Below are 18777 nucleotides of genomic sequence, written 5' to 3'. Positions count from 1 at the left end.
TGAATTATTAAATTCCCAACTTAATTCCATTATATTTAATATTTATATATAGTCCTAAGGCTACACGTATCATTACCCTTTTTTAATAACAATATAATGATGAACATTTCGTAATTTATATTATGATGCAATTATAGATATTATGTCAAAATACAAGTAAATAAAACTAAAATCATGCAAATTTAAATGTTACACGAATTATTCGATTGAGGGAGTAGTTAAACAATTAACAAGATAATCATCTCCTATTCTCCTACCAGAATAGCTAAGTACTCTGTAAATTAGGGGCTTGTGAGTCGAAGCATAGTTTAAGTATTTGTGTATTATTGTTGGTGGGGTTGTAGAGAGATGATCGGAGGTGAAAACTCAACCAACAAATGATCATTGACAAGACCGGTAAAATTCCCGCGTCTTTAGACCAACTGTCTATAGCTTTTGGGTCCCACTAAGATAGTGCGCTTTTGTCATTTTTTCAATATTCCTTGGCTTCTGTTTTTCTTCTCAGTATTTTTTATTCTAATTATGACGTCATTCATGTCCTAACATAGGTCAGCAACACAGTACTCCCGCCAAAAACTAAACACAAAATTACCAACTCCGTTTGTCGTCAATCTCAATTCTTATCCACTAATTTCTCTAACATAACAATCATGCTACTATTAATTAGGGTCGTTATTAAACAATTAATTGAAATTGTTTTTATTATGGTACAACTGTACAAGTCGCTTGGGGTATTTGACACAACTCATAAGTATACTACTCGTTTCATCTAGTGAACTCTAGCAATAGTATTCTTAACAAAAATGTGATCTTACCTTTGAGAAACAAAAATTATCTTACCTCTCATCCCACGACGCTTAATGCTTATGCCATTATCATCTACACCTCAACTAGTATTGCTATAGTTATGTGAAGTTCCAATCTAGCATTAATTTTGAATTTTCAATGAATCTATAAAATTAGCAAATACAGGCTTATCCTAAAAGCAATTGATTATAAGCAAATTTATCCACAATAATACATGATTGTTAAGCATCAACATCTTCTTCGTCCATGAAGGATATATAGTTGATAGGTTTAATTTGTTCTTAACAAAACCACTTCCACAAATTGTTTTTATATCACCATCAATCACATCGAACTAATATACAGATCAGCAGTGCTTTTACGTTATCAACTAGTCCACTTACATATAAAGGTTTCAATTAAGATGATCGGTTCTGGTGAGGTCGGGTCGGGTCAATTTTTTAAAGTTGAGTCATACTAAATTATTGTATCCACGTAAGTCGAAATCTTAATTGGATATTTTTCGAGTTGATCGGTTTCAAATCGGGTCGGATTGGACGTGGTTTTGACACCTCTACTTACATACCTTAATACCACCACTTTCACCACAAAACTGTTATAATCACCACCACCACCATTCATATTAATTTTGATCACAATGTACCAATGTACCATACATGAATAATTTAAATAAGTTATGACAAAATAGGTTATGCATTGCTTTCTTTGAACAATTGTTATAACCCACCCACAACTTCTAACTTTTGAAGTTCTTAATCAACGAGTAAATGCCCCCCAGGCCCCCACAAGTTAAGCTCTCAAAATTTCAGCATTCTTAATCAAGAAAGTAGCTTGGAAAGAATTACAGTACAATAATAATGCGACAATCCAAATAAGTGAAGTGTGGGCTAGGCACTAGCATTATGTTTAAGGAACCTCCTCCACCAAAACCCAATTGTTGAAAATGTGTATCCGAGTTTCAGTGACTGAGTGTTATCGTTCCATGATTTGATGGACCACAATTCAAGTCTCCATCAAACAACAAGTGAGTAATTAGTTCGTTATAGATGTGTTCCTTATTTTATCAGGTTGTACTTCATTCTCTGTTACTATATGCCTATATACAACTACAGCGTTCTTATATGTTATTGTTAATAATGTATGTTACATTACAACCCATTACTACGACAACCACTCGCTCTATCTCTTACAATATCAGCATTCTATCAACCGCGAAGAAAGTAATGTACTACTTCAATTTAGCTACATCTCGTTTCATTCTTCCTTTAATGAATTTAGCCCTCTCCCTTTATTATTTACAAAAATCTCAATATATTTATATCGCAAGCCTATAATCACGCCTAAGATCAAGGGGGCATATGAGATATGACACTATAATCTATATTCTATACCATATCAAAATATATATTTATACAAGTACAATATATGCTACTCGTAATATATACACAAAGATACCACAATAAAATATATCTCAATCAATTAAAATACATATATACTTAAGGGTCTGTTCTAATAGACTGAAATCAGCTGAATTGAACTGAATATTTTATAAGAGAAGGAAATTAGGAGCTGAACTGAACTGAAAATAAACGTATGAGAACAGGCCCTTGCATGGCCCTGCCCCCCACCTTGAACGAAAGCAATGTGTTCCTAACTCATTATGGATAGAAAATTTAAACAGGAACAAGGCCCGGCCCCTGCATGGCCCTGCCCCCCATCTTATTCAAATTGGAAGAATGTATATTTGGTTCCCTTGATGGTCAGTCGATCAGCAACCTAACCTGAATATATACAATAATATGATCTGATCAAAGATAAGGAATATATTATATACTATAATTATGTGATGAATTTAAAATATTAAATACAAGTGGACCGACCAATAATATGAAGAATATTTTATATAATCAACTTACTGTAACAACTTCTTGTCTCCTCATCTTGTTTAGATCAATATCCAATGAACTACCCTTTGGATGGAGCATTTAATAAAAGTACATACAAGTTTGGGTTAATACGTGCTTATTAGACAGCAACTGTTTTAACGATATTTGTTGCGCCTATAAAGTATAAACATGAATTGTATTTACACAAGTTGAATTGCAATTTTCATAATTACAGTACATATTATGTAACATTTATTTGTAATTATTCCAACAACTGTAGATTAGATTGATTATCCCATCAAAATAATTTTCGCAAATCTGTAATTTAATTTTTCTTATCATATGCTTAATCTATGATCTATCAATATGAGTTATATTTTTAATTACGTATATGGACGAGTGTTGATAATAATCAGGGGCGGATTTAAGGGGGTTCATTGAACCCACAGATTTTTCGAAAAAAAATTAAAAGTTTTAATTATTTTTTTTTTTTAAAAAAAAGGATTAAAACTAATTTATGTGAGATAAATAATCTAATGTCAAAGCCTGGCACATTGGTAAGGGAGTGATTGTTAGAGCATTGAACCTATCATCATTTTTTTAATAATAGTGTGTTATGTGCGAAAAAAGGGTTAACACACTATTATTTAGTTAATCTATGATCATCATTTTTTTAAAATTCCGAACCCACAGTTCGAAATTCCTGGATACGCCACTGATAATAATAGTGTGTTATGTGCGAATTAACGTCGATCGCCATCTAGAATAATTCTTTCAAGGACTAGGCTTCGAAGGGGCCTTCGGCCTTAGTAGGCCATGACTTCTCTCAAAGGCTCAAGGGTGTCTATTAAAAAAAATAAAAATAAAAAATTGACAATTTATATTAAGTTGGTTTGATGGTTTTATTGGTTTGGCTTTGGAATTTTTGTATAGAAGAATATTATAAGATTAAAATAACCTTGTCAAATCTTATAAAAGAATAAAAAAGGAAAAATAAAAATAAAAATGAGAAACATCCTACCCATGCATTTAGGATATATATATATGTAAAAATGGTAAATTGGAAAATTTGGAAAATATTGGAATTAATTTGGAAGATACTATTATGCTCAAATAAGGAAGTTAATACGTGCATCTAATATTAATTCCTAATTTTTGCCATATAAATGTATATTACGTATAAAAAGATTCCAATTAACTTAATTAACTGTACTAGCTAGAGCCAACTTAAATTCTTACACACCTTCATTCTCATTCATTATATATAATTACCATCTACATTATTCATTACAACACCTCTTTCCATCCATCTCTTTCGCCAAAAAAAAAAAGACTTAATTGGATAACATGGGTAGAGCAAAAATAGCAATGGAGTTCATTGTTAAGGAAAAAACAAGGAACGCTACTTATGGGAAGAGGAAAAAAGGGTTGCTTAAGAAAGCACACGAGTTATCGATTTTATGCAACGTACCGGTTTGCATAATCATCTACCCTTACAAAGAAGGGAAGCAATCCTCGGAAGCTGAGGTTTATGCTTTTAAAGGGGACTTGATAACGGAGTCTAATGCTATGGATTTGTCTCGAGCAACCGATCCGATGGTTGCTCGAGAGATGATTGATAGGTACGTTAGGATTCCTAATGAGGAGAAGTACAAAAGGGCTCTTAACTTGTTTGACATGTTTGATGAATGGACTAAAAAGGCTGATCAAGAGTTGTCCAAACTAAGGCATAAGAATGCATTGGTTAAGTACCCTTGTTGGGATTCTAGATTTGATGGGCTTACTCTTGAACAACTTATGGAATTGCTTGTTCATTTGGATCAGAAGATTGAGTTTGTTAGGCAAAAGATTTCGTTGTTTAAGAGTAATAATAATCATAATCATAGTCATACTCATAATCATGAGGGCGCGGCTTTGGTACCGTACCTTGAGCCTACGCCAATCACTAGTCATCAAATTGGGTTCCCTTATGTTGAAGGGTTTAATCAATTGACCTCATTTAATTATCCTATTAACAACAATAATTATAATTATCAACAATTTTGCCACCAATTAGTGCCTTTTAATTATCCAAATCTCGATAATCAAGGTGGTGGTAGTAGTAGTAGTCATCAAATGGGTGGTACTAGAATGGATGATCAGGGTGGTAGCAGCAGCAGAGGTAGCAGCTTGATGTATAATATGAACTCAATGCCCGGGGTTGTACCTGTGTACTATGATCAAGGGCGAGGATTTGTTGATAACTTCGGGGCGACATCATCATACGGTGCTGGTTTAACTATGTCTATGCCCTTGCAGTCGATGCCTATGCTGCCTAATGCTTCATTGCAAAGGCAGAGGCAATATCATCAGATGTACTACAAGCAGGTATGTGATTAAGATTAACATATTAATTCATATAATTGGTCTTCATGCATTTTTTTAAAAAAATTATTTTTATAATGCACGTATCATTTATTGGTTGGCATGACCATTAAGGGATAAGACATACTCTCTTTATCGCATAATATAAAGAAAGACTGTAGGGAACTGTATTGACTACTCTCTCATTGTTTCTTTTCGAAATAACCTTCACTCTAACCACATACTTGAGCTATCCTTCACTCTCTTCTAGTCTTCTTTTCGAAGTAATGGTTACATTTTTAACCATTAATATATCGATTATTCTACAATTTTTATTTTTCTATTTGTTACAGTATTTTATATTATATTGCCCATACTATTTTACAAGTTTTAAACTACTTTTCACCTCATATCATAACAAGGGTTTAAAATATTTTGCAGAATGGGTGAAGATCAACATATGAAGCTGTGTAATCTATCATAGACCCAAGAAATAAGAAATCACTTTGCTAAGTGTGTAATTTAATTAGTTTGGCGTTTATTTAGAATGGTTTTTAATAGACTAGTTTTGGTGTTTAATGGCTTTTATTAAACACCATACCAATGTTTCATTCTGGTTTATGTTACCAGATATACTTTTTCATAGTTCTGTTAATCTTTTTAACAGTCATAATACAGATTCACAGCTGATTTAAGCTTCCTGAAATTCGAACCATATCACAGAATGGAAAGCTAGGGAAGAATGAACAGAAATTAAGTATTTTTTTTCCCTTCAAATTTTAAGTTTTTAACAATACAAATTCTTCCAGTTTATCATAATTACTCACATGTAACAATTTATTTATGAAAAATAAAATTAAAAAATTCACAGCTTATGTAACAGTGTAACATTCAGTTGCACTTGTTACAAAAATATCATGAAGCCATAAGCAATTAAGTCTAAGGTATTGAGGTGTGAGCTAGCACAACAAACCTCCTCCACCAAGTGCTGATTCTAGATATTCTGTTTCTCTGAGATGACTGTTGAAGGACCAAACATCTCTTTTGGACAACTCAAGTACACTTATTTATGTGTTGGATACGTCTCCAGGATGACCTTCAAAAGGTACAAGTCTCCTATACAAATTTCTTATAACTTCTCCGTGTGTTACTACAATCACTCGCGCTCCTGCAGTGTCAACATATACAAACAGAGAAAATAATTCATGTGTTAGTACAAAACTAAGTATGGAGTATTTCGTATTATATAGCTGCTTGTTTTGCAAATATTAACTACAAGCACAACTTATTAAAGCCCAACCTCTATGTTTTTGAGCAATTCTTTGCAGTGAAGCTATGCTTCTTATGTGCAGTTGATCTCGACTTTCACCTCCACCCTGTAGATGTAGTTCAAAAGCTTAGATAGATATAAATATAGACCATATAATTTGGATGTCACATGTCAGTCTAAACTCAACAGAGTTCAACCAGAGATGAATGCTGCTGCTTAAATTTACAGCTATAAGTGATTTTATGATAAAGTAGATAATTTCTAAAGATAAAAGAAATGATACACACCGGAACTTCTTCACCTGATATGAGAGCTGCAAAAGCCTTGGGGTAAATCTTGGATATTGATTCATCATAAACAACTCCCTGAAGCTCCCCTATATGTCTTTCCCTCAGGTCTTCATCACGATTAACCTGAAAGGGAGTAACATACAAGCAGGAAGCAATTATGTTTGGTTTTTTATACTGCAAGTGGTACTAGATCATTCTCATCAAACTAGACCTTAGTAAGGTAAAAACCTACATTTCTTAGGTCCTATCAATTTCAACAGATTTTTACAAAGTATTTTATTTTCAAAACTCATTTAGTTTGACCTTTACTAATCATAACTAAATTTTGGAAATTCAAATTGAATTTTACTGATCAAAATATTTTTTGCTGATTCACTGTAATAGGAGGATATTAGAATGCTGAGTCAGCATAGTTAATAAGTCAGCCAGAGTTAGTTGAGATATTTTTAATATCTCTTTTCTTTTTACATAGTATAAATACTTGTAATAAATGTAAAAACTCATTCATTCAATTTTTGGGAAATAAAATCACAAAGAGCTTTCTCTCTCGTTCCTTCTGAAAACCTCTGTACATCTCTCAGTTCATCAATGGCTGTTCACCATTGAAATTGCTTGAATTAGCGGTTTAACTTGAGATTCCAGTATACACTTAGTATACTGTTACATTGGTATCAGAGCAAACCCATTTCAAGAATTCGGAATTCTTGAAAATACCCTGTTCGATTGAAAAACCCAGATCGATTGAATTCGATTTTCTTCGATTTTTCGTTGATATTCTTGTTTCTTGAAGATTCTTGGAGTAATCCTGGCACCAATTTCTGTGAAAAGAATGGTATCTGTCGAGCAACAGGTGAAGGATCTTGAGTTGCGTTTGGGAGAGCAGCAGAAAGTTAGCTCTGTTTTTCAAGATCGGGTGCTGAAAATGATGCAAGATTTGAGCGCGAAATTGGATGAAGTTTCCCCAAATACTCCAGTTTCAACCCCAAAAACGCCTGAACTAGGGTCCAATTCAACCAGGACTCTTGGGTATGTTCCTAAACTCAAGTTTCCTAAATTTGACGGCCATAATTGTAGACTGTGGATTAAGAAATGCAACAAGTATTTTAAGCTGTGCAAGATTAATGATGAACAGAAGGTTGATCTTGCTAGTTTGAATATGATTGATAAAGCTGAGGTGTGGGTTTTCTAGTTATTTGGCTAGTAGAAGTATTGTTGATTGGACAGATTTTATTGTTGATTTAGCTGCTAGATTTAAGGACTCTAAATCTGATAATGCAGTAGAGAATTTTAATAAGTTGCATCAGGTGGGTTCAATTGAGTCGTATAGTATGTTGATGACTTTGAGGAACTTAAATCTTTGATGTTACAACAAAACCATGGGTTAACGGATTCATATTTCCTTGCTAGTTTTATTGGGGGATTGAAGCCTGCTGTTAAGCCCTTTGTTAAGGCTTTTAAGCCTCAGACTCTAGCAGATGCTGTTGAGTTTGCTAGGTTACAAGAAGAAAGTTTAGAAGCATCCAAGAATATGGGTGAATCCTATACTACTTATGGTGCTAAGAATACAATTTCTAGTTCTAGTTTAGAGCCTAGTACTACAAACTCTGGTGCTTTGGTGCCTTTTCAGTCTTCCAAGCCCTTACATAAACCTCAGATTACCCTTACTGCTGCTGAGAGAAGGGAAAAACAACTTAAAGGGTTGTGTTATTTCTGTGACCAACCTTATGAAAGAAATCATAAGTGTCCACTTAAGCAAACTCAATTGTTTATAGTGGAAATACCTGGGGAAGATGAATGTGAGGAAGAAGGGATGGTAGAATCTGTGCAAGATCTGGATTCTACAATGGAAAGCATTGACCCTCAGATTTCTGTCCATGCTTTGTGTGGGAATCCTAGTTTTCAGATTATGAGAGTGACTGGTGTTTGTGGTAAAAGTCCTCTACATGTTTTGATTGACTCTGGTAGCACCCATAATTTCTTAGATATTGATGTTGCTAGGAGGTTAGGGTGTAAGATTGATAGTATTTCTCCTCAAGCAGTAACTGTTGCTGATGGTAACCACTTAGCTTGCCAGAATGTGTGTAAGGGATTCAAGTGGTCTATACAGGGCAATGAATTTGTTTCTGATGTGTTACTTCTTTCCTTGGGGAGTTGTGATATGGTCCTGGGTATTCAGTGGCTCAGTATGCTTGGGACAGTGTGTTAGGACTTTAAGAAATTAGTCATGAAATTTGAATTTCTGGGAAGGCAATATGTGTTGCTGGGTGAGAAATCTAAGAAAGCTGTGGCAACTGTTGGTCAGAAGGTTGACAAGGTTTTTAATCAGCCTAGTCAGCTGTATTTTTTACAGTTGATACCTGATAATTCAGATATTGACCTGTTTTGTCTGAAGACAGAAGTGACAGAGATACCTAGCAGTATGAACAATCTGTTAGAAGAGTTTAAGGCTATATTTGAATAGCCAAAGGTTTTACCTCCACATAGAGGTGTTTTTGACCACAGGATACCCTTGGAATTTGGAGCTGATCCAGTGAGTATCAGACCTTACAGGTATCCTTTGTCACAAAGGGATACTATTGAGAAGCTAGTTAAGGAAATGTTGGAGCAGGGTATAATTAGGGACAGCTGTAGCCCTTTTGCTTCTCCAGTGGTATTGGTAGGTAAGAAAGATGGGTCTTGGAGACTCTGTGTAGATTACAGGGAGTTAAATAAAAAGACAATCAAAGACAAATTTCCCATTCCAGTGGTGGATGAATTGATAGATGAGTTAGCTGGTTCTTGGATTTTTAGTAAAATTGACTTGAGAGCTGGGTATCATCAATTAAGGATGCATGATGAGGATGTGTTTAAAACTGCATTTAAGACTCACAATGGGCATTATGAGTTTTTAGTGATGCCTTTTGGCCTCACTAATGCTCCAGCTTCATTCCAGAGCTGGATGAACCATATTTTCAGGCCATTGCTTAGGAAATGTGTGTTAGTCTTTTTTGATGACATATTGATCTACAGCAGTACAGTGCAAGAGCATTTACAGCATTTGAGATCTGTCTTTGACTTAATGAGGCAGAATACTTTATATGCTAAGAAGAGTAAGTGTTCTTTTGGGATTGACAAAGTTGAGTATTTGGGCCACTTTATCTCTGGTAAAGGTGTAGAAACTGATCCAAAGAAGGTTGAATCAGTTGTCAAGTGGCCTATCCCTAAGAATGTGAAGGAGTTAAGGAGTTTCCTTGGTTTGGCAGGATATTACAGAAAGTTTGTTAAAGGATATGGGTACATTTGTAAACCTTTAACTCAGTTGTTGAAAAAGGGTGAGTTCAAATGGACTAGTGAGGCACAAGTGGCTTTTGAGACATTAAAGACTGCTTTAAGTACTGCTCCTGTACTTGCTTTGCCAGACTTCTCAAAACCCTTTGAAGTTGAGACTGATGCCTCAAATGTGGGTATTGGTGCTGTTCTTATGCAAGATGGTCATCCTTTGGCATTTTTAAGTAAAGCTTTGGGACCCAGATGGCAGAAACTGTCAGTATATGAGAAAGAACTTTTGGCTGTGGTTACTGCAGTTCAAAAATGGGAACAATACTTGACTGGTCATCAGTTCATTATCAAGATTGATCAGAAGAGTCTTAAGTGGTTGCTTCAACAAAAAATCTCCACCCCATTCCAGCAACTTTGGTTATCCAAGTTAATGGGATTTAATTATGAGAATGTGTACAGAAGTGGCAGTGAAAATGTTGTGGCAGATGCATTGTCTAGAGTATCTGGATCTGAGATTCTTTTATTAGCCTTGACTGTCTTAGACTCAAATTTATCTCAGAAACTTAAAGACAGTTATGAGCTAGATGTGAACACTGCAAGGATTTTTAGAGATGTTCAACTTGGTCAGTCTGTTATTCATTATGCTGTGACTGTGGGTTGCTTAGAAGAAAAGGCAAATTGGTGGTAGGGCCAGATGATGATTTGAAGGCAGCCATTTTGAGCTGGTTACATTCTTCTGGGCAAAGTGGTCACTCTGGAAAAGATGCTACCCTAGTAAGAGTCAAGGGCATGTTTTATTGGAAGGGCATGACTGCATATGTGTCAAACTTTGTGAGAAATTGCTTGGTATGTCAAGCTAGTAAATCTGAAAATGTGGCTAGTCCTGGTTTGCTCCAGCCATTACCAATTCCTTCTTAGGTATGGACTGATGTTTCTATGGATTTTATTAGTGGGTTACCAACCTCCAATGGCAAGACAGTTATTTTTGTGGTGGTGGACAGGTTTAGCAAGTATGCCCATTTTATAGCAATGGCTCATCCCTACACAGCTATTGATGTAGCTCAGAATTATTTGGACCATGTTTTTAAATTGCATGGTTGGCCAAGATCTATTGTTAGTGACAGAGATGCTGTTTTCCTAAGTAATTTCTGGAAAGCTTTATTTGAGTTGCAAGGCACTGAGTTGCTACTTTCTTCAGCTTACCATCCTCAAACTGATGGGCAAACTGAGAGAGTTAATAGGTGCCTAGAGACATATCTCAGATGTATGACTAGTGAGTGTCCTAAGCACTGGTGCAGGTGGCTGGCCTTAGCTGAATGGTGGTATAACACAACATTTCATACTTCAGCACAAGCTACACCTTATGAAGTTGTCTACTGTCAGTCACCACCACTTCACCTCCCTTATTTTCCAGGAGAATCAAAAGTGGATGCAGTTGACAGATCTCTGCAGAAGAGGGAAGAGATGATTCAGAGAGTAAAGTTCCATCTCAGGAGGGCTCAAGACAGAATGAAGGCTCAAGCAGACAAAAATAGAAGTGACAGAAATTTCACAGTTGGAGGTTGGGTGTGGTTGAAACTTCAGGCTTACAGGCAGAGTTCTATTAAGGGACATACTAATGAGAAGCTGTCTTCCAGATTTTATGGGCCTTTTCAAGTCTTGGAAACTGTAGGCAGTGTTGCTTACAAGTTGAAATTGCCTCAGGATGCTCAGATTCACCCTGTTTTTCATGTTTCTCAACTGAAAAAGTTTAGGGGTGTTTTGCCCACTATAACTCATATTCCTAGTTGGCTACATGGGAAAGATGCAAGTGAAGAATGGGAGCCAGAAGCTATTTTAGACAGAAGAACAGTGAAACACCATAATCATGCAGCTGTTCAATACTTGATTGACTGGAAGGATTGTCCTGCTACTGAAGCTACTTGGGAATTTGCTGAAGATTTTGAGAAGCGTTTTCCTTCTTTTGATGTGTCAACTTGAGGACAAGTTATTTTAAAGGGGGGAAGTATTGTAATAGGAGGATATTAGAATGCTGAGTCAGCATAGTTAATAAGTCAGCCAGAGTTAGTTGAGATATTTTTAATATCTCTTTTCTTTTTACATAGTATAAATACTTGTAATAAATGTAAAAACTCATTCATTCAATTTTTGGGAAATAAAATCACAAAGAGCTTTCTCTCTCGTTCCTTCTGAAAACCACTGTACATCTCTCAGTTCATCAATGGCGGTTCACCATTGAAATTGCTTGAATTAGCGGTTTAACTTGAGATTCCAGTATACACTTAGTATACTGTTACATTCACATGTACCATTTTCATGTTGAGTTAGCATACAGAGTTTACATCCTAAAATCAAGAACTGAAAACAAACAGTAATACTGATTTAAGTCCATAGAGAGGCTCTACTCAAAAAGCTCACCTCAAGCCCACCACATTCGGCTGCTATAGTTTCAGCTGTCTCTAGTGCCCTCATCAGATCAGATGAGTATACAACTGAGATATTAGGTTCCCTTGAAAGGCGTTTAGCAACCTTCAACAAAGACGATTAGAATTATGTGATTGAGGAATAATCGAACACAAATAGACCAAATACGCAGAGCATCACTACAAATAAACTTACTGCAACAGCCTGCTGTCTCCCAGCCTCATTCAAGTCAATATCTGACTGCCCCTGGATCATTAAATCAAATAGAATTACAAGTCTCAGTACTGAGTAATAATTTGATAATATACTTTCTTAATGAACATTTTTTTGTTTTTTCATACAGTTAAAGTGGATATGCAATTTAGACTAGTCCTCACCTGCATTTTTCCAATAGCATTCCATACAGTTTCACCATGACGAACAAGGATAAATTCGGTACAAGATTCATTAGTTGGAACGCATTTCATTGTCACCCTTTACAAATGGTACAACCAAATAGAAATAATTTAGATTCTCTATAATAACCAAATCACAGAAGTTTTAGATTTTCATCTATTTGCTCTATTTCCCTCAAATTTTCTTATACGAAGTATTAAGTCTCAAAACATTATTGTATAGCTTAAAAGACAACATAAAATATAAAATTTTCGCAATAACATAAAAGAACTACAATACACTAATATAGTCAAGCAACCAGATTATACTGGATACAAGACCAAAAAATAAATAAAAAACACAACAGAGAGACAGAGAAAGAGGAGACCTGGAATCAGAGGCAGCCATTTGGTTATAGAAGATGCAGGGAAGTGAGGAGGATGCCGGATGACGAATCTTGCAGCTCTCGTTAGCTATATGATGCCTTTCCTGGTTGACTTAGGGATGTCCTTTTGCAGCAGTCAGCTTAGTTTAACATTAACATGTCTATTAATTATAAATGACTACCTAAGCTCCACCTAATGCACTCACACCTTATTTTATCTTTTGTCTAGACTTGGTAACTGAAGATTTATACCAAATTAGTTTAGTCTAGAAATCTAAATGAAACCCTTTGGGGTTTTTTCAAAAAAAAAAAAAAAAAAAAAAAAAAAAAAAAAGAAATCTAAATGAAAATTCACATATCCACTGAACCCAAATTACCTCTGAACTAGTGCCTAATTTTATAGACATGCATCTCATTTACCTCTGATTTTTCAGTGTAAGAAACATTTAGCTGATTGTTATGTGTGTGAGTGTGTCTATAAATATTTTTTCTAACATTCAGCTTATCAAATACTCCGTATTCAGAAAGGGTCCTTACATCAATCTATAGGCTATAGCTACGGCTTACAACTTGTGTCTAACTCAAAAGGACATACTCCATAATACATATATTGATATATAACACCTACCCTTGCCTTTCACTAGGCTTCAGTGCAGAGTTTCCAATTAAAGAAATTGGTAATTATACATGTAATCGAGGTATAATCTAAATCACGAATCAGGACTCAGGAGTAAGCAAGTCCTAGAAATATTATCCCCCATGTCTTGCACATTACATGTGATTTTAAATTGCGACTGCATTTCACAGTCATAGGAAGAAATACAGCTAAACAGCATCAGTACTGTTTTCTGCTACTATGAACCTATGAATCAATGTATGCTGTGGCTGTTCCCATAATTGACATGCAATAGAATCCTTAATTTAAGTAGATAAATTTCCAGCATTTGGATTTCTGTATTAATATCATTCGAGTCATTAACTCCACTCATTGCAACTATCTCAAATTCACAGCTAACTTAAGCTTCCTGAAATTCAAACCATATCACAGATTGGAAAACTAGGACACATAGATTGAACAGAAATGAAGTAATCCAATTTTTTTTCTTCAAAATATATGTTTTAACAACCCAAATTCTTCCAGTTTACCATAATTATTCAAATGAAACAATTCATTTAAAAACAATAAAATTAAAAAATTCACAGCTTATGTTTAATTTCTCGCACTTCTCCACCAAATGCTGATTCTAGATAATCTGCTTCTCTGAGATGACTGTCATCATTCCATGTTTTGAAGGACCAAACCTCTCCTTCAGATAACTGAAGAACACTTACAGATGTGTTCGATATTCTAGGAAGGCCTTCAAAAGGTAAAATTCTCCTATACAGGATTCTTACAACTTCTCCGTGTGTTACTACAATCACTCGTGCTCCTGCAGTGTCAACATATTAGCTGCTTAGCTAGTTTTTCCAATATCATAACTACAAGTTTACAACACAGTTTACTTGGAACTATACCTCTATGTTTCTCGGCAATTCTTTGCAGTGAAGCTATGCTTCTCATGTACAGTTGATCATGACTTTCACCTCCACCCTATATATGTTCAAGTTCAAAAGCTTAGATAGATATAATTACAGACTATATAGTCTTTAGTTTGGATATCACATATCAGTCTGCTACTTAATTTTACAACTATACGCGATACATATGTTATGCTACTCCATTGCTCCACACAAGATCGATTAATCAACTTAATTTATACCAGCAGAGATCCAATAATTTTATGATTGTTTAGATAATTTCTATTGATAAAGAAATGATACACACCAGAATTTCTTCACCAGACAAGAGAGCTTCATGAGCCTCGGGTTAAATCTTGGATATTCATTCATCATAAACAACTCCCTGAAGCTCCCCTAAATGTCTTTCCCGCAGGTCTTGATCACATATAACCTGAGACGGAGTAAGATACAAGCAGGAAGCAATTAAGTTTATTCTCATTGAATTACTGATTTTTACTGTCAACTATTGATAATCGTTGGCATACAGAGTTTTCAATCCTAAAATCAAGAACTGAAAACAAACAGTGAAACTGATTAAGTTCAAAGAGAGGCCTACTCAAAAGACTCACCTCAAGCCCACCACATTTGCCTGCTATAGTTTCAGCTGTTTCTAGTGCTCTCTTCAGACCAGATGAGTATATACATGAGATGTTAGATTCCTTTGAAAGGCGTTTAGCAACCTTCAACAAAGATGATTAGAATTATGTGAGCGAGGAAGTAATCGAACACAAACAGACCAATAATACAGAACATAACTACAAAACTTACTGCAACAGCTTGCTGTCTCCCGGCCTCATTCAAGTCAATATCTGACTGGCCCTGGATCATTATATCAGATAGAATTACAAGTCTGAGTACCGAGTAATAATTTTCTATGTACCTTCTTAATGAACATTTTTTTTTTCACTTAAAGGAATATAAAATTTAGATAAGACCTCACCTGCATTTTTCCAATAGCATTCCATACAGTTTCACCATGACGAACAAGGATAAACTCGGTACAAGACTCATTAGTTGGAAGTGGAACACCTTCCATTGTCACCCTTTACAAGTGGAACACCCCAAACAAAAATGATTAAGCTTCTTTTCAACAACCAAATCACAGAAGTTTCAAATTTTCTTATATTTGCTCCATTTCCCTAAGAATTTCTTATATCAAGTCCCTAAACATTGTATAACTTGAAATACAATAAACAGCACAAAATTACTCAATAACATGTCTATTAGCTATATGATGCAGATCTCTGTTAGCTATATAATGCCTTTCCTGGTTGACTTGGGGATGTTATTATGAGAACATGTCTATTAGTTTATTAAAGACAACCTAATTTAGCATGTCTAGCTATTAGATGTTAACACGTACGCCTTTCCTGGTTGACTTGCCAACTTGGGGATGTTAACAACTCAGCTCAGTTTAACATTAACGCGTCTATTAGTTTTTTAAAGACTAGCTAATTAAGTTCCACGTAACATATTCACACCTTAATTACCTCTGAACTAGTACCTAATGAGTCCAACTGCTGTACACATGAACAAATTGGCCTAAGTTGCCACTCATGTCTGATTTTTCAGTGTAAGAAACAATCAGCTGATTGTTATGTGCGTCTATAATTACTACGTACTTTTTCTAACAGTTTGTTATCGCAATCGAGGAATAATCTAAATCAAGAATCAGGAGTAAGCAATTCCTACAAATACTTTCACCCATGTCTTGCACACTACATGTGATAGACTGATATCAAATTGCGAGTTTGTGACTGCATTTCATAATCGTCAAAAGACCTACAGCTGATATGCAAGAGTACCCTTAAATTAGATAAATATCCAGCATTTGAATCTCTTTATTAAAAATGTTTAGCTCCACTCATGCCAAATATCAATGCAACTATTAGAGTTTGCAAACAACAACAAAGAAGTACAGAAATCCTCCTTGATACAGCAAGTCTCATCACGAGTTAATAATCGTGTACCAGGAAATCAAGCATAAGCTAGCTAGCTTGAAGCATCGCCTCCATCTGGATAATATCCTAGTTCTTTCAGATGACTCTGATCATTCCATAATTTGATTGACCACTGGTCTCCTTCAGAAAATTGAAATATACTTATGGATGCATTCCGTATCCCACTAACAGATTCTCCAGGTATAGCTAGCTTGTACATATTTTTTATGACTGTATAATGAGTTACTACAACTACTCGCGCTCCTGTAATGTCATCATTCATCCAGAAGAAAAAAGGTTATTACTTCATTGGAATTTTTTATCCCTTGATACAAAAGAGCTGAAAGCTACTTTTCTAAACATTACCTCGGTGTTTTTCAGCAATTCTTTGCAACGAAGATTTGTATCTGTTATTCAACTGATCTCGACTTTCACCACCACCCTGCAGATGATGATATGTATTTTCAATGTTCAGAAAATCTTCAATGTCAAATGAGCTTTTGACCCAAATTAATACTGTAATTCTATTTCATAGTCCCATAGCAGATGAACACATCAAGTCAGCAAAGAAAGGAAATCATGCATTCAGACTTTTTTCAAAAAAAGAAACCATACACACCGGAATTTTTTGATCATTTCCAGCTGACTTTAATGCTTCAAAGGCTATAGGGTTAACCTTGGGTGATTTGCTAAATGCAAGTCCTTGAAGATCCCCTACATGTCTTTCCCGCAGGTCTTTATCTGTAACAACCTGATTTTGAGACCCATATAAAACTTATGAGCAGCTAATTACCATATAAACATATCATATCAGTACACTGCACACTTCTGGTACAACAAATTAATCTAATACAAGCATGTTTAAACTGTTATCAAAGATTTACACTATACCTGTCAGTAAGGAAAGTCACTTCAGTATTTTTCCTTTTTTTAATGTAACTATTGGTTTTTGAATCCAAGACTTTACCACATACTTAACTGAAATTCTAGTTCATCTCATCAAATTCAAGCCCCAATATTAGTTCCCCTTGTTATACCCAAAGAAGGATAAAGTTGTATTATTTTGATTGACAAGTAACAAACCTCAAGCCCACATCTAGATGCTATTGCTTCCGCTGTCTTGAGAGCCCTCTTCAAATCAGATGAATATATAGCGGATATATTAGGCTCCCTTGATAGTCTCTCAGCAACCTTAAAAAAAAAAAGAGAGAGAGAAGGGAGGATTATATTCAAGGACTGAACAAGAGAACCTAGATCAGTGCATAATATCATAACTTACTCTGACGGCTTGTTTTCTCCCAACTTCATTCAGCTCAATGTCCGTCTGTCCCTGGATCATTAACAAAGAAGTAGAAATTTGAGTAATTAACAGACACCAATAAGAATATATACTTGAAACAACCTTTATTATTGCATATAGATGAAGCAAGAATTTAGCAGCATAAAATATAAATGAGAGTGCCATATAGGCATCTGCTGCAGGTTCTTTACAGGAGCATAATTTGTGTAATGCTAGACTCAAGTCAATTTTATCAGACAGGTTCTACTTATACTATCAAAAAGACAAAACCGAGCTCGCTAGAAAAGCAATACAGCCCAGAATCCCCTTGTGATACAAAGACATATGTAGATACACAGAGCAGACCAAATTTTGAAACAGAGAATACAAATGAAAGCTGGAATAGGAAATCATTAAAAAAGGTCTAACCAACTTTATATATCTAAGAAAATTGATTGTAAAATAATTATATCATGTATTGCATATAAGTTGTTTTCCCCCTTTTTAGGCTAATTTTTACCTGAATAACTCTTGAACTCATCTGATATTTTGTTGTGAAAGGTACTTATTTTCCCTTATCTAGACTTATTAGATCTGAATCATCTGATACTTGTTATTAAGGCAAAAAATGAACATTATCTTCATCTAGTTAAACCATGATTAAAATCTTAATTTTGTGTATGGTGTTTTTGAGTGGTTCCTCTCACTTGTTGACTTGTTGTCAGTCATCAGTTTATCACAAAAAGTTAAGGGATGTAACACAAAACATGAATGCAAAATAGTATGTTTATTTTGTCAACTCTTAAGATGAATAGAGTTAACAGCCTAACCTGACTTTTGCCAAGAACATTCCAATCTGTTAAACCATGGCGAACAACAATAATGACAAATTAGGGAGAAGAGAGAATGAATAGCTTGTTTATTATTCATCAATAGGTAGAGTATTTATACAAAACCTAC

General features: G+C 35.0%; 3 protein-coding genes and 1 pseudogene across 6 annotated transcripts; 1 reads left to right on the top strand and 3 right to left on the bottom strand.

Annotated features, from left to right (window-relative positions):
* Positions 1 to 4040: 4040 nt before the first annotated feature.
* LOC110682575 (floral homeotic protein GLOBOSA-like) lies at positions 4041 to 5072 on the top strand. The gene has a single exon (XM_021858930.1). It carries the CDS (start codon positions 4041 to 4043, stop codon positions 5070 to 5072), a length of 1032 nt encoding a protein of 343 aa, XP_021714622.1.
* Positions 5073 to 5750: 678 nt separating this feature from the next.
* On the bottom strand, positions 5751 to 13184 carry LOC110682273 (phosphoglycerate mutase-like protein 4). The gene is made up of 7 exons (XM_021858572.1): positions 13042 to 13184; positions 12656 to 12752; positions 12474 to 12524; positions 12273 to 12383; positions 6594 to 6719; positions 6337 to 6412; positions 5751 to 6204 (listed from the first exon to the last, which is right to left on the bottom strand). The coding sequence occupies exons 1-7, from the start codon at positions 13059 to 13061 to the stop codon at positions 6104 to 6106; spliced, it is 582 nt and encodes a 193-aa protein (XP_021714264.1). The 5' UTR covers positions 13062 to 13184; the 3' UTR covers positions 5751 to 6103.
* A 624-nt stretch (positions 13185 to 13808) lies between these two features.
* LOC110682271 lies at positions 13809 to 16325 on the bottom strand (annotated as a pseudogene).
* Positions 15569 to 18537, bottom strand: LOC110682268 (phosphoglycerate mutase-like protein 4). Of its 4 annotated transcripts, none has more exons than XM_021858567.1 (6): positions 17818 to 18248; positions 17622 to 17729; positions 17158 to 17289; positions 16905 to 16980; positions 16569 to 16802; positions 15569 to 15641 (listed from the first exon to the last, which is right to left on the bottom strand). In XM_021858567.1, exons 1-5 carry the CDS (start codon positions 18001 to 18003, stop codon positions 16591 to 16593), a joined length of 714 nt encoding a protein of 237 aa, XP_021714259.1. In that variant the 5' UTR covers positions 18004 to 18248; the 3' UTR covers positions 15569 to 15641; positions 16569 to 16590. The 4 variants fall into 4 exon arrangements, with proteins under 4 accessions (XP_021714259.1, XP_021714261.1, XP_021714260.1 ...); XM_021858569.1 differs by lacking the exon at positions 15569 to 15641 and adding an exon at positions 18338 to 18537 and having other exon boundaries at positions 16422 to 16802; positions 17818 to 17868; XM_021858568.1 differs by lacking the exon at positions 15569 to 15641 and having other exon boundaries at positions 16422 to 16802; positions 17215 to 17289; positions 17818 to 18249.
* Positions 18538 to 18777: the final 240 nt, after the last annotated feature.

Source organism: Chenopodium quinoa, unplaced genomic scaffold (genome assembly GCF_001683475.1).
Source record: "Chenopodium quinoa cultivar QQ74 unplaced genomic scaffold, ASM168347v1, whole genome shotgun sequence".
Classification (NCBI taxonomy): domain Eukaryota; kingdom Viridiplantae; phylum Streptophyta; class Magnoliopsida; order Caryophyllales; family Amaranthaceae; genus Chenopodium; species Chenopodium quinoa.
The sequence above is the reverse complement of the archived record's forward strand: the minus strand, read 5'-3'. Positions and strand labels throughout refer to the sequence as shown.